At 42.7% G+C, this 15,507-nt stretch overlaps 1 protein-coding gene across 1 annotated transcript in view; it reads right to left on the reverse strand.

The window, feature by feature from the left end:
* Positions 1 to 15,507, reverse strand: part of LOC120978062 (relaxin receptor 1-like) — a 455,454-nt gene that overhangs the window by 113,398 nt on the left and 326,549 nt on the right. The window contains exons 12-13 of the mRNA XM_040406299.1: positions 8,732 to 8,803; positions 2,901 to 2,972 (exon numbers count right to left, since the gene is read on the reverse strand). Of these exons, the coding sequence (XP_040262233.1) occupies positions 2,901 to 2,972; positions 8,732 to 8,803 (144 nt within the window). The remainder of the gene's footprint in view (positions 1 to 2,900; positions 2,973 to 8,731; positions 8,804 to 15,507) is intronic.

Below are 15,507 nucleotides of genomic sequence, written 5' to 3' on the forward strand. Positions count from 1 at the left end.
GGTGCACCTGTGAGGCCTGGGCCATATCAGCCAGTCTTGAGTGGGACTCGCAGACTGCTCCTTCCTCCCATTGCAAACATGGTTACATGCTGGAGGTAACTGGTGAGCTGTTTGTGAGTCGGACCTCACGCTCCTGTAATTTGCCCACTGGCCCCTGGTATTGCCCATACAGCACAGGTAGGTGCGTGCTAGGACCCGAGCTACTTGAGAAACCTTGGCGCGGTGCTCGGACTCAGACATGTCTTCCACAGTAGGATATGTTGGCTAATCTCTTAATTTTAACATCAGTTTAAAGCAGACCTGGGCAAACTACGGCCCGCGGGCCGTATACGGCCCGGCGGACCTTTTAATCCGGCCCCCGGCATTTTTGTTGCCGCCGCCGCCGCCGGCCCTGTAACAGCACGGAGTCACTGTCCGGAGTGAGGAGGGGGCGGGGCCCGCGGCCGCTCTGCGCTCCGCTCTGCTGCCTGGCCTGCCTGTCTCTTTAACAGAGCAGACCAGTGGCTGCTGGAGCGTGATGCAGCTGCCGCACAGGCAGAAAGAGGAAGGAGGCGGAGCCCCAGCCAGCAGCCACAGCCAAAGCCAAGCAACTAACAGAACTTACAGGTATTTGGTGGGGGTGGGGGCTCATATAGGACAGGGGGACAGTGTGTGCTTTCCTGCCTGCTACTACATCACCCCCCCCCCCCCCAGGGATTGTGGGGGTCATTAAGGGTTGGACTTGCTGCTGATGTTGAGTGTGCCAGTGTGTGTGTGTGTGTCCGTCCCTGTGTGTGTGTGTGTCCGTCCCTGTGTGTGTGTCTGTCCCTTTGTGTGTGTGTGTCTATCCCTGTGTGTGTGTGTTTGTCCCTTTGTGTGTGTGTGTGTGTGTGTGTCCATCCCTGTGTGTGTGTGTTTGTCCCTTTGTGTGTGTGTCCCCGTCCCTGTGTGTGTCCGTCCGTGTGTGTCTGTCCCTTTGTGTGTGTCCGTCCCTTTGTGTGTGTGTGAGTGTGTCTGTCCCTTTGTGTGTGTCCCCGTCCCTGTGTGTATGTCTCTCCCTGTGTGTATCACCTTGCCCACAGTGTTCCTATGTCTTGACGCAGCTGCTTCAGAACGTTCTGTGCGGGGAAGAAGATGGAAGAGGAGGCAGCGCCAGCATGGAGTCCGTGCGATAGACACAGGGAGGCACACTAAGGACGAAGGTAACACTTCCACATGATCTACACTAGTGTTATCTGTGGTTTTACATAGGACTGCAGGTAACACTACTACATTATTTAGCACTAGTGTTATCTGTGGTTTTACATAGGACTGCAGGTAACACTACCACAAGGTTAGCTCACACAGGGCGCCTGAACACCTAAGGCCGGCCCTGGCTGCGCACCCCAGCGCCAAGGGATGACGTCACTGATGTAATATGCCTCTTATATGTGGAGAGCGGTGATGTCACAGATGTAATATATTACTTATAAGTGATATATTACATCAGTGACATCACCACTCTCCACACATAAGTAATATATTACATCAGTGACATCACTGCTGTCCACATATACCGGTAAGTAATACATTACATCAGTGACATCACCGCTCATCACATATATGTGGAGAGCGGTGATGTCACTGATGTAATATATCGCCTATATGTGGACAGCGGTGATGTCACTGATGTAATATAACATTATATGTGGAGAGCGGTGATGTCACTGATGTAAAATATCACTTATATGTGGAGAGCGGTGATGTCACTGATGTAATATAACATTCTATGTGGAGAGTGTTCATGTCACTGATGCAATACAGCGCTCCAGATGGCGACCAAAATGGTCGCCAATGCGCCTTAAAATTTGCAGATGGCGACAAGACTTGTCATAGGCTACAGGCCTGAGGTCTATTTGGTAGTGAAATCCCAGCGCAGGCAGGCATGATGATGTCATCACGCCCGCCTGTGCCAGGACGCGGTGATTTTATGCAGTATTGAGTTTAGCCTTTTGGCCCGGCCCTCCAAAATATTTTCAGTTTCTCATGTGGCCCCATCGAAAAAATAATTGCCCACCCCTGGTTTAAAGGGTTTAGTAAGACCGCAGAGTGCACCTGTCTTTGCTATTATTATAATAAATATATATGTACCCTAAAATTGAGCCATTACATACTACAACTTGTCCAGCAAAAAACAAGTTCTTATACAGCTACATCGACAGAAATTTTTTAAAGTTACAGCTTTTGGAATTCGACAATCAAATAATCAATAAAATTGTTTGGTCACTAATGTGCAAAATGCATACGAGGGAAGGGGTTAAGGACGAAACCTATTTTGACCTTAAAGCGGTTATTTACATTTTTTTTTAATTTGTTAATGGTCCCTCCTCTTCATGTAACCAAGCACTTTAGCAGTAATAATGTTAAAAATATTTCCTGCCAGACCAGCACTCCCTGCGCTTCCCGGTGTAATTAGGTTGCGGGCACATCTATATGATGTCTATGGTCTCCTTCATCTTCACACTTCAAAGACAGGCTACAGTGGAGCCTCAAGTGCTTTTGTCCATAACTCATCCAATAAGGTGAGTCACCAGCTATGTCCAAGAAAGTGCCAGTGTCCAATGTTTACAGCTTCTGCTTATCTATGTCCATTTTAAAACTCAGTTACAATGACCTAAGATACAGGTGATCTACAATGGGACACTCTAAACGAGGATAGCAAAGAATTCTCCATTGTAATGTATCATTTACTATACAGTGCCATTCAATACTCAACACCCATAGAGGCTTCATCATAATATTGTGACATTACTGACGCAGTAAATGACTTTTACAAATAGAATTAGGTTATTAGGTTGCTATGGAGACAGGCTTTGCTGTGAACATAAAAGAACTGGGTTAGTTCTCTCGAGATGGATTTAGTATGAGGTCATGTTACTTACAGAGACTGCAGGTCGGTCAAAAGATCAAACTGATTGTGGGGGATGTGCTTCAGAGGGTTGAAAGAAATATTCCTATAAATAAGAATGATAAAATAAACACCTGCATGCTGAACAGAGGTGCATTTTCAATGGCAAGAGGCCATATATGTGCCCTACCAGAGGCTAGTGCAACATTTTAGAGAGTACCTGAAAGACAATAGACAATGGCAATTATCAAAGGCAAATTAAAGGAAGTCTGTCAGCAGCTTTGACCATGCTAAACTGCTGATAGCAATAGGTAGGGACCTGTGGCGTAACTAGAAATGACTGGCCCCACAGCAAATACCAAATTTGAATAGGACTCCCCCACCCCAGCAAATTCTTCACAGTCCTCTCCTTCCATGCAACCCTCACTTCTGTGGCTAGTCAAGAAGAGGCCTGACAGCCGCTCACTAGATTTCCTACAGTGTCACTGTATATAATGTCATTATAGAACACTGTTTTAGGGGGCCCTGGATAATAAAATCTTTTAGGCCTCATCCTTAGTGGGCCCCTTCTGAGTTTGGGCCCCGAAGCAGCCGCTTCCTCCCCTTCCCCTATAGCTATGTCCCTGGTGGGGACTATGGAAAACTGGATAAACATGCCTTTATTATCAGGAGTAGTATGAATATGAACTTTTAGTCTGCTGTCTGCTAAGTGCTCTGTCTATCCAGGACAGTGTAGGTAGGTGCAGATACAGCATACATGCAACCTGTGCAGTTGTAAGGGGCCCATAAGGTAAGGTGGCCCACTGCTACCTTAAAGAGAACCTGTCACCAAAAATGCAATGCAATATGAAAGCACTGTGTTATAGAGCAGGAGAAGCCAATCAGATTGATATATATTTTTGTGGCAAAAGAGTCAGTAAAACTTTGTGAATAGCTATCAATCAGTACAGGAGGGAGGGGTTATCAGTGACTGACCGCTATCTCTGTATGCATACATATACACAATTCTGTCAATCATTGATAACCCCTCCCTCCTGTAACGATAGGTATTCAAAGGAAGAAAAAAAAGGAAGAGATAAATTTATAAAATACAGGTTTTGCCGAATCTTTTCCCACAAAAATGCACCGGTATATCAACCTGCTCAGCATCTCCTGCTCTATAACATGGTGTCCTCTTTAACATCAGCTACACTCTATTAAATAACATGGAAGGGCCTAAGATAAAAAGGTCATGGCCCATCTTCTGTTCTTGTACTGAGTTCCACGCTGTCTGTCATGTAACCCATTAAGCCACCATGTTGTCACTGTATTTTATGGATAGGATGCATTAAATCTCTACGATGTACAGTTATGTGATGGTGATCTTGCAGGCATCTTACATAATTCTCTTGGCTGTTTAACCCCATTGATGACACGGTCAATAGTGAGCATGGTATGTAGGCAGTTAGAGGGAGGTAGATCCCATGGTCCCCATTATCCATCTGCTGGTGCGACGGCAGCTAGGGGCCCCTGGGACTGGCATGACTAAATGTCTATTAGGCTGCACCACAGTCTTAAAGTGTCATTAATATTTGGTGAGGGTCCGACACTGGGGCATTCCCATCGATCACCCCCCAGCTCCTGTGAGCACCGCAGCCTTCTTGCAGCTTTCTCTAGGCCAGTGACGTCACATTCATTGGTCATGCAGCCTAGGTGCAGCTCTGTCCCATTCAAGTGAAGGGGGCATAGCTGTGATACCAAACACAGCCACTATACAATGTACGGAGCTATGCTTGGTGAGCTGAGAGAAGGCCACAGTGGTCACAGGAATGCCGGTGCCTTCTCAAACAGCTAATCGGCTCATCAGTTAAAAAGTGTCAAAAAAAACCTTTAATGTGGCTGGAGAAGTATGTTTTTCTTATTTTCAACTATTTTAGGACTTGTTCTACAGTTTTAATTATTGTAGACAGTCCTTTAAAGGTTAATGTTAAAGGTTACCTTTGTTCTAAATATAAAAACAAAACCATTTTTCCACAAAATGTGGTATTATTTTGTAAAAGTTGGAAAACAAATCACAGGAAAAAAGTACAGTGCCTTGAAAAAGTATTCATTCCCATTGAACTTTTCCACTTTTTTCTAAATTACACCCATAAAATTATTATTATTTTTTTTATATTTTACGTAATAGACTAACAAATAAGCATGTACTGTATGTGTGAAGGGAAATAAAAGTGATACATGGTTTTCAAAATCTTTAATAAATAAAATCTGACAGATGTTCACCTTCCAGCAGGACAACAACCGTAAACTTGCAGCCAAAGCTACAATAGAATGGTTTAGATTAGAGCAAAGAATATCCATGTGTTAGGATGGACCAGTCAAAGTCCAGACCTTAATTCCTATAAGAAGCCGTGGAAAGACTTAAAAATTGCTGTTCACAGATGCTCTCCATCCAATCTGATGCTAAGCTATTTTGCAAAGAAAATGGGCAAACATTTCAGCCTCTAGAAGTGCAAAGCTGGGAGAGACATACCCCAAAACACTTTCAGCTGTAATTGCAATGAAAGGTGGTCCTACAAAGTATTAACTCAGGGGGGCTGTATATAATTGTATTACTAAGAATGGATATCGGCACTCATACACTGGAGGTCACGTGAGAGATTAAAAATGGTAAAAATGCAATTTTAATGGCAAGGTCAAATATAAAATAGAATAGAATAAAATACAGCATAAATGAAGGAACAAAAACTGTAAAAATGGATTTAAAATAATAAAGTGGATAAAATCTGAGGAAAAAGTAGCTAAATATAAAGCATCTATATATAAAGCACATATAAAGCATATCAGGCATAAATATATATCTTCGATATCGAAGCAGTCATTGGTGCAACTTCTGTTATTCCTATTTCCTGATAGGGTCTTCCACTATATGTTAGTGGTTAGTATTTGCAGCATACAATGTAATGTGGCTGGTGAATGGGTATTGAAGGGGCTTTAATACCCATTCACCAGCCACATTACATTGTATGCTGCAAATACTAACCACTAACATATAGTGGAAGACCCTATCAGGAAATAGGAATAACAGAAGTTGCACCAATGACTGCTTCGATATCGAAGATATATATTTATGCCTGATATGCTTTATATGTGCTTTATATATAGATGCTTTATATTTAGCTACTTTTTCCTCAGATTTTATCCACTTTATTATTTGAAATCCATTTTTACAGTTTTTGCTCTTTCATTTATGCTGTATTTTATTCTATTTTATATTTGACCTAGCCATTAAAATTGCATTTTACCCAATCTCTCACATGACCCCCAGTGTATGAGTGCTGATCTCCATGCTTAGTAATATTTTTGCCGATTTTGAAAGGGTTATTCAAACCAGACAGAGGCACCAAGCCGTGGTTACAGTGAGTGAGCCATCTCACAATCAAACTGAATATAAATGTACACTACACTTTCCAGATTTGTATTTATTAAAAATTTTGAAAACCATGTATCATTTTCTTTTCACTTCACACATACTTGCTACTTTGTGTTTGTCTGTGATATAAATTATCAATAAAATATGTTTAAGTTTGTGGATGTAATGTGGAAAAGTTCAAGGAGTATGAATACTTTTTTAAGGCACTGTACTGTATATAGTGTATGGTATTTCTGTAATACTGTGTTCATGAAAAACTGTAAAGATAATATGTATTTAACGTGCAGTTAAAGTAAAAAAAAAGTAACATAATTGCGTTTTTTATTATCCCCTAACAAAATAATAAATGATGATGAATAAGCCCCATGTACCAATGGTATTAATGAAAACTACTTCCCATTCTGCAAAAAACAAACCTAAGGGTGGGTTCACACTAGCGTTAGGGATTCCGTTATGGCTTTCCGTTATAACAGGGTTATAACGGAACATAACGGAATCCATAGGATGGAATGCAAAACGGAAGCCTTTAATTGGCATTCCGTTTTGCTCCGTCCTAATAGAAGTCTATAGGAAAACATAACGGATCCGTCTGGGTCCCGTTATGCAAGACGGAAAACAAAGTCCTGTCGACAGGACTTTGTTTTCCATCTTGAATAACGGGAACCAGACGGATCCGTTATGTTTTCCCATAGACTTCTATTAGGACGGAGCAAAACGGAATGCCCTTTAAAGGCGTCCGTTTTGCATTCCGTCATAATGCAAGTCTATGGGCAGCAAAATGGATCCGCCCTTCCGTCTTATGGATTCCGTTATGTTCCGTTATGAAAGCCATAACGGAATCCCTAAAGCTAGTGTGAACCCACCCTGAGGCCTCTTTTACACGGTCAGTATTTGGTCAGTGTTTTTGCATCAGTTTTTGTAGCCGAAAACAGGAGTGCAAAGGTCCAAAACACAGAAGAGTCACAAATATTTCGATGATACTGTTTCTCAGTAGGTTACACTTCTGGTTTTGGCTTACAAATACTGACCAAATACTGATGCAAAATACTGACCACATACTGACCGTGTGAAATAGGCCTAACTGCCTAAGGGCTCATGATTGGGGTGGCAACCCTATACACAGCACAAAAGATGGGGAGCGATAAAGATTGTCATTGGATAAGGGCTCATTCAGACAGCCGTATGTCGCTTCCTGCATCTGATCTGCTTTTTTTTCGGATTAGATGCGGACCCATTCACGTCTATGAGACCCTTTTATTCCGTTCCACTGCTCCGCAAAACAAATAAAACATGTCCTATACTTGTCAGTAAAAATCAGGACATGGCCTCATTGAAGTATATGGGTCCATAAAAATGCAGAATGCAATCTGTTTTTTGGCGGACTTGCTGAACTGTCCGCAAAAAAACTGATCCGCATACATCTGTCTGAATGAGCCCTAACTCAAAGGAAAAATGAAATCATATGCGGTATAGCTGCATTTGTACTGACCCATAGAATAAAAGAACATGCTAGTTAAGCAGCATGGTGAACAGTGTCAATTTTCCGGGAGTACAATATTGATGAAATATACTCAGGATATGTCATTAGTATCAGGTCGGTGGGGGTCTGACACCTGGAACCCTTGCGGATCAACTGTCTGAAAGGAAGAGCACTGCAGCCGCCTGACAACATACCAAACACAGCGCCGTATATTGCATAGTGGCTGTGCTTGGTAATGCAGCCTAGGCCCATTCCCTTGAATGGACTGAATTGCACATAGACCATGTAACTAATGAACGTGATGTCCCTGGCCAGGAACTGGACTGCTGGAGTTGGACCCCCACCAGTTTGACATTTTAATCAGTAAGTTATATGAACCCTAAAAAATGTAATTTGTCCCACAATAAAACAATCCTTCATATTGCTACTTTGACTGAAAGATTTTAAACAATGGCCCTTGAAATGCTGCTACAAAACAACTAATTTCTTTGTATATCATGTAATCACACTGACTCAAAGAATCACAATAAATGACTTAATGCCTGCTTTGTTCCCATTCCCTCTCATAGAGAGTTAATTAAAGTTAATGGGGGAGATTTATCACACTGATGTAAAGTAGAACTGGCTTAGTTGTCCATAGCAACCAATCAGATTCCGCCTTTCATTTTCCAAAGGACCTGTGAAAATTGAAAGGTGGAATCTGATTGATTGCTATGGACAACTTTGCCAGTTTTCCTTTATACCAGTTTTGATAAATCTCCCCCAATATTTTATATGTACAGCAAAATAGTGTCATTGAAAATACAAGTGATCCCACAAAAAACAAGTCCTCATATGGCTAAGTCAACTGAAAAATGAAAGTTATGCTTCTAACAATGTAGTGATGCAAAATTGAAAAAAAATCCCATGGGTTGTAGTGCTAAAATAGGCTTGGTACTTATGGGTTAAAGTACTATCAAATATCAATACTCACAACTGTTGAAGCTCCTGCGAGTTAGTGAACAGTGAAGGCGGAAGGTCAGCAATCTGATTAACAGAGAGATCTCTGGGGATGGATACAAGACAAGTTTAAGGACATGTTCAACTGCAGCAAAAACTTTGCAGATTCGCCACCACAAATTGGATGAGATTTGAAGAAATCTCTTTCACACACTGCGAAAATAATCTTCAGCGTAAATGGACCTGCAGCATGTCAGTTTATGCTGTGGATTTCAACACAATGTACAGGGTGAAATCTGTGGTAAATCCACATAAAAATCCACATTCACACGTCAGTATTCCACGGACAGCACACGTCCCCATTGTGTTCATTCACAAATCAGTGTTTTAGCACAGTCCGTGAGTCCGTTTTTTTTTAGCACGTATACATGCTCTATTTTGTCAGCGTTCACAGATCCAGCTTGGCCATTATAGTCTATGGGTCCGTGAAAACTACGGATACAACATGGATGTCATCCCTGTTTCATCCATGTTTGACTGATCATTAGAAAGAGACACTTTTAAAATTATTTTTCAACTGTGCAGTGTCAGTGAAACATGGATGACACATGGACAGCAAAACACAGACCCACGGACCACACAGGGGTCCTTCACAGGCAGCTTCACAGATGCATCACTGACCACCTTTTCATGGATTTGAGCACAGACATGGACCTGTGAATGAGGCTTAATATAGTAACATAGGGGGTCATTTACTAAGCTTAAATACGCCTAAATACGCCTAAATGGCAGAACAATGGTTAGTTGCATCGCTATCTGTGACTTCGCCCCTCTCACACCAGGTTTATTGTGGGCGTGGCGTGGCGTGGACGGGCAGGTCCATCCCATTCATCATTTTCTACGCCTGGTCTAAATGTAAGACAGCAAGGAAGCTGTCTTACATTTAGAACTGGCCCTGTATGCGCCAAAGTTATGGAGAGGCTTGTGCATCTTCATATCTTAGGCAGTTGCTCCAGCAGCTATGGGCCTTTATTAATACCAGTGTCTAAAAATAACTGGATCAATGACCCTTCTCCAGAAATCTAATAACCACACACATTATTCAAAGAATCTTGTTGCGGGTTTAGTGTGAATTCTAGTGTGGAAAATCATCCTCATGTGGCCTTAAACAGACTGTGCACATATTTATACAGACCCTACAGTGTGGCCAGACCTGCGGTGGTAATCATACGAGGGTTCTGGCTGCATGGCTGCCCCACCAGCTTTGTAGGTCCCCAGTACTCCCTGCATTAACATCCAATTTGACAATAGGTCACATGACTGCTGCAGCCAATGATTGGCAGTGATGTGTCACCTGTGTGTCATGTGACTAGGTCGCGAGATGCATGGGTGACACATCCCCATGGCGAGGGTAAGGTAAGTATGATTACCACCGCAGGTCTGGCTATTCTGTGGGGTTGTAGAAAACGTCCACAATGGTGAACAACCCTTTAACCTCCTCACTTCTATCTATTGTAAAGCGCTTTCTCAGACGTCCCTTTACTAGTAATTTTTTTGCACCACACACAGGACTTAAAGGGGTCGTCCCATGAAAAAAATGAATAGGCATTCTCTGGATCCAGGGCTGGTTCTAGCTTTGTTAGAAAGGTATTGTCATGTACTATATGATCTCAATTATATATTTTTTTACATTAATAATGGGGTAACCCCTTTAAAAGAGTTTTAAGTGGTCTACAGTTTTTGCAAGCATATGTTGGGTCCTCCAGGTCTAGAGATGCTCTTTATAGCTTCTCTCCCCTTTAGGGCTAAGGGCTCATGCACACGACCGTATGGATTTTGAGGTCCGCAAAACACGGATCTGCAAAAAATATCGATGACGTCTGTGTGTATTCCATATTTTGAGGAACGGAACAGCTGGCCCCTAATAGAACAGTCCTATCCTTGTCCATAATGTGGACAATAATAGGACATGTTCTATTATTTTGCGGAACTGACATACGGTAACGAAAAGCACACAGAGCGACATCCGTTTTTTTGCGGACCCATTGAAATTAATGATTCTGCATATGGTCTGAAAAAAAAACACAGCACGGACATGAAAAGAAAATACGTTTGTGTGCATGAGCCCTAATAGTCAGGGTGAACAAGCCCCCTATTAACTCAGAATTCCTTAATAGTGTATTTAAAACCGATTTTCTGCAACCACTTTAAGAACCATGTACTTCTAGAACCATTTTTATAGTTAAAGTTCATGGAAAGTAAATAATTAAGCAAGTTTGCAAATAGTCATAAAAATATACTACCATTTAATTTCTACAGCTACCATGTAAACCTACATATCTCCATGGTTACAGGCTGCAAACTGTAGTGTGATCTAGTAGTCATTTGCTGCTCTTCCCTCTAACCAACATACATAAGAAGTAGAGGGTATAGAAGATATGACTTAAAGGGGTTGTCCGAGTTCTGAAAAAAAATAATATAGCACTGAATATCTGATATATAACTGAGCTAAGCAAGTTTTATGTAAAAAAATAAATATATATTTCCTCATTTCCCTGGTTCTTTTCTGGCCCTTTGTTTACTTGCAATAAAAACAACCTCTGTGTTGAGCCGCCTGCCGCCCGGAGGTGAATTTTTTTATAGTCCTGTGAGTAACTCCTTCCTGTCCTTCTCCTGCAGTCAAACAACTCCTTAGGTTGGAGCTTCTTCACTTGTGTACTGCGGTTGGGTCATTCATATAGCTGCTGGTGGTGACTCTCAAATTCTCAATCAGCACCTGGTTGGTTGCTCACCTGGTTGCTATGCAATAATGCATCGTTGGATTCGTTTAGACCCTCAGGATCTTCCTCAGACAAGTAGCTGCTGCGTTAACACCTGGTTGCTATGCAATAATGCATCGTTTAGACCCTCAGCATCTTCCTCAGACAAGTAGCTGCGTTTAACACAGGTAATTGTCTCAGGAAGATGCTGAGGGTCTAAATGATGCATTATTGCATAGCAACCAGGTGCTGATTGAGAGTCTATCTAAGGCTGCATGCACGTGACAGTGACTAATGGCCGTGTGTAACGCCCGTCACACGGCCATTTTTAGCACCAATGAAAGTGTATGGGGCTATTCACATGGCCACTCTTTTTAACGGCCAGTGAATAGCGTCCGTCCAAAAATAGGACATGTCCTATTTTGTCTGTTTCCACGGCCATGCGGACCCCATTGAAATCAATGGGACCGTTTTTTTACGATAGACAGGAGTTCACCCGTCTAACAGCCGTTAAAAACAGGTACACTTTAATTAGGAGTTAAAAAAAATTGTCCCCCATTGTTTAAATAATGCCCCAATAGTGTCCCGCAGCAAAAAAAAAATATAAAACTCACCTCATCCACTTGCTTGCGGTGCAGCAGTCTCTTTCTTCATTGAGCAGGACCTGCGATGTGCATGGTGATGTAAGCACATGGGAGCGCGCAGTGACATCATTGCGCACATTTGCAGATCCTGTTCAGTGAAGATAGAAGAGACTGCTGTAGCGCGAGCAAGTGGATGATGTGATTTTTTTTTTTGTAAAATCAACAAAACAAAAACAGCGGTGGGCCATTATGGGGGCATTATTTAAGATGGGGCATTAAAAAATAATTACTACACTATGAGGGACATACAGTAATTAAAGATGGGGACCTACATTGGGGGCATTATTAAAGAAGATGTATAACTTATACCAGCTGTACATATATAATTATATACAGGAGATACCCGGGGTTTACCAGCATGCTCCATATCACTGTATACAAGAAGATGTATAACTTATACCAGCTGTATAATGTAGTATCTTGCATGGTGTAATATTGAACTAATGTGTGCCACTGTCCCCGGTACGATGTCCTCCTTTTCAGGGTTTGATGTCCTCCTTTTTGGGGTTCTGCAAGTGGCCACCCTAACTACAAGTCCCAGCTGTATAATGACACTGCTAAGGGAGTGAATACAAGAGCTGCCCTGAGTGACATGTCTGCCTGCTGGGAGACTCTGCAGCTTGTTGTATGTGTAGAACTACAAGTCCCAGCTGTATAATGACACTGCCAAGGGAGTGAATACAAGAGCTGCCCTGAGTGACATGTCTGCCTGCTGGGAGACTCTGCAGCATGTTGTATGTGTAGAACTACAAGTCCCAGCTGTATAATGACACTGCTAAGGGAGTGAATACAAGAGCTGCCCTGAGTGACATGTCTGCCTGCTGGGAGACTCTGCAGCATGTTGCATGTGTAGGACTACAAGTCCCAGCTGTATAATGACACTGCTAAGGGAGTGAATACAAGAGCTGCCCTGAGTGACATGTCTGCCTGCTGGGAGACTCTGCAGCATGTTGTATGTGTAGAACTACAAGTCCCAGCTGTATAATGACACTGCTAAGGGAGTGAATACAAGAGCTGCCCTGAGTGACATGTCTGCCTGCTGGGAGACTCTGCAGCATGTTGTAAGTGTAGAACTACAAGTCCCAGCTGTATAATGACACTGCTAAGGGAGTGAATACAAGAGCTGCCCTGAGTGACATGTCTGCCTGCTGGGAGACTCTGCAGCTTGTTGTATGTGTAGAACTACAAGTCCCAGCTGTATAATGACACTGCCAAGGGAGTGAATACAAGAGCTGCCCTGAGTGACATGTCTGCCTGCTGGGAGACTCTGCAGCATGTTGTATGTGTAGAACTACAAGTCCCAGCTGTATAATGACACTGCTAAGGGAGTGAATACAAGAGCTGCCCTGAGTGACATGTCTGCCTGCTGGGAGACTCTGCAGCATGTTGTATGTGTAGAACTACAAGTCCCAGCTGTATAATGACACTGCTAAGGGAGTGAATACAAGAGCTGCCCTGAGTGACATGTCTTTCTGCTGGGAGACTCTGCAGCATGTTGTATGTGTAGGACTACAAGTCCCAGCTGTATAATGACACTGCCAAGGGAGTGAATACAAGAGCTGCCCTGAGTGACATGTCTGCCTGCTGGGAGACTCTGCAGCATGTTGTATGTGTAGAACTACAAGTCCCAGCTGTATAATGACACTGCTAAGGGAGTGAATACAAGAGCTGCCCTGAGTGACATGTCTGCCTGCTGGGAGACTCTGCAGCATGTTGTATGTGTAGGACTACAAGTCCCAGCTGTATAATGACACTGCTAAGGGAGTGGATACAAGAGCTGCCCTGAGTGACATGTCTGCCTGCTGGGAGACTCTGCAGCATGTTGTATGTGTAGAACTACAAGTCCCAGCTGTATAATGACACTGCCAAGGGAGTGAATACAAGAGCTGCCCTGAGTGACATGTCTGCCTGCTGGGAGACTCTGCAGCATGTTGTATGTGTAGAACTACAAGTCCCAGCTGTATAATGACACTGCTAAGGGAGTGAATACAAGAGCTGCCCTGAGTGACATGTCTGCCTGCTGGGAGACTCTGCAGCTTGTTGTATGTGTAGGACTACAAGTCCCAGCTGTATAATGACACTGCTAAGGGAGCGAATACAAGAGCTGCCCTGAGTGACATGTCTGCCTGCTGGGAGACTCTGCAGCATGTTGTATGTGTAGAACTACAAGTCCCAGCTGTATAATGACACTGCTAAGGGAGTGAATACAAGAGCTGCCCTGAGTGACATGTCTGCCTACTGGGAGAAAACAGCAACTTGTAAGTGTAGAACTACAAGTCCCACCTGTATAATGACACTGCTAATACACAGGATCTTCCCCCTACCTGCAATGCTTTGCAGAACTTCTCTTTCAGCTCTGCATGTCTCCTCAGTGCCCTGCATGTCTCCTCAGTGCCTGCAGCTACACAGTAAACACTTCAGCCCTGAGTCTGTGCATCTGAAGGGGTTAAGAATCCTAGGAGAGAGAGCAGACGGCAGTGAAGGGGGGCGTGGCCAGCACAGTGACGTCTTGTTTACAGGCTTGTAACCGACCTTTATCAGGACAAGGAGAGAAGCTGACATCACAGGTCATGTGACGCTCAGTGAAATCTGAGAAACCAGCCACTGGAGATAAAGTGAGTTAATTGGAAAGCTGTTATATTTGCCCAGTTAGGAACATAGAAAGAACAAAAAAATAACTCAGATAACCCCTTTAAGGATCAGACTATACATGGAGAGTACCTCTAGATGTGCAGTGGAGCTGTAGACACAAAATAGAAGGATATTTTTTAATTTTTTGCCACTATTTAAAAAATTGTTAAAAAAGTGTTTTTTTAATAATTAAGAAATTAAAGTTTCAAGAGAAAAGCGCCCCTTCACCTTATAAAATCATGTACAATAAAAAAAAAAAAGAAAAACCCAGAATATTAGGTATTGTCATGTCCGTAACGACCGGTGTCAGGTGAATGCTGTTAAAAATAGTAAATAAAAACTATGCCAAAATAGCCATTTTTGTCATCTTGCTTCACAAAAAGTATAATAGTGAGTGTTCAAAAACTCAGATGCACTTCAAGATGATACCAATGAAAACATCACCACATCCCGCAAAAAACGAGCCCCTACATAAGACAAAATATAAATGCTTTTACTGTGTAAAACAACAAAAATAACTAAAATATTAGGTATCAATGCATTCGTAACGACTGGCTCTATTAAAATATGCGCTCTCTCACACTTGCATTGTCCGGATCCGTCGTGTACTCCATTTGCCGGAAGTGCCCACCGGATCCATAACACCGCATGTGAACTGAAAGCATTTGAAGACTGATCCGTCTTCAAAATGTGTTCAGTGTTACTATGGCACCCAGGACGCTATTAAAGTCCTGGTTGCCATAGTAGTAGTGGGGAGCGGGGGAGCGGTATACTTA

The sequence above is a fragment of the Bufo bufo genome, chromosome 8 (assembly GCF_905171765.1).
Source record: "Bufo bufo chromosome 8, aBufBuf1.1, whole genome shotgun sequence".
NCBI classification, from domain to species: domain Eukaryota; kingdom Metazoa; phylum Chordata; class Amphibia; order Anura; family Bufonidae; genus Bufo; species Bufo bufo.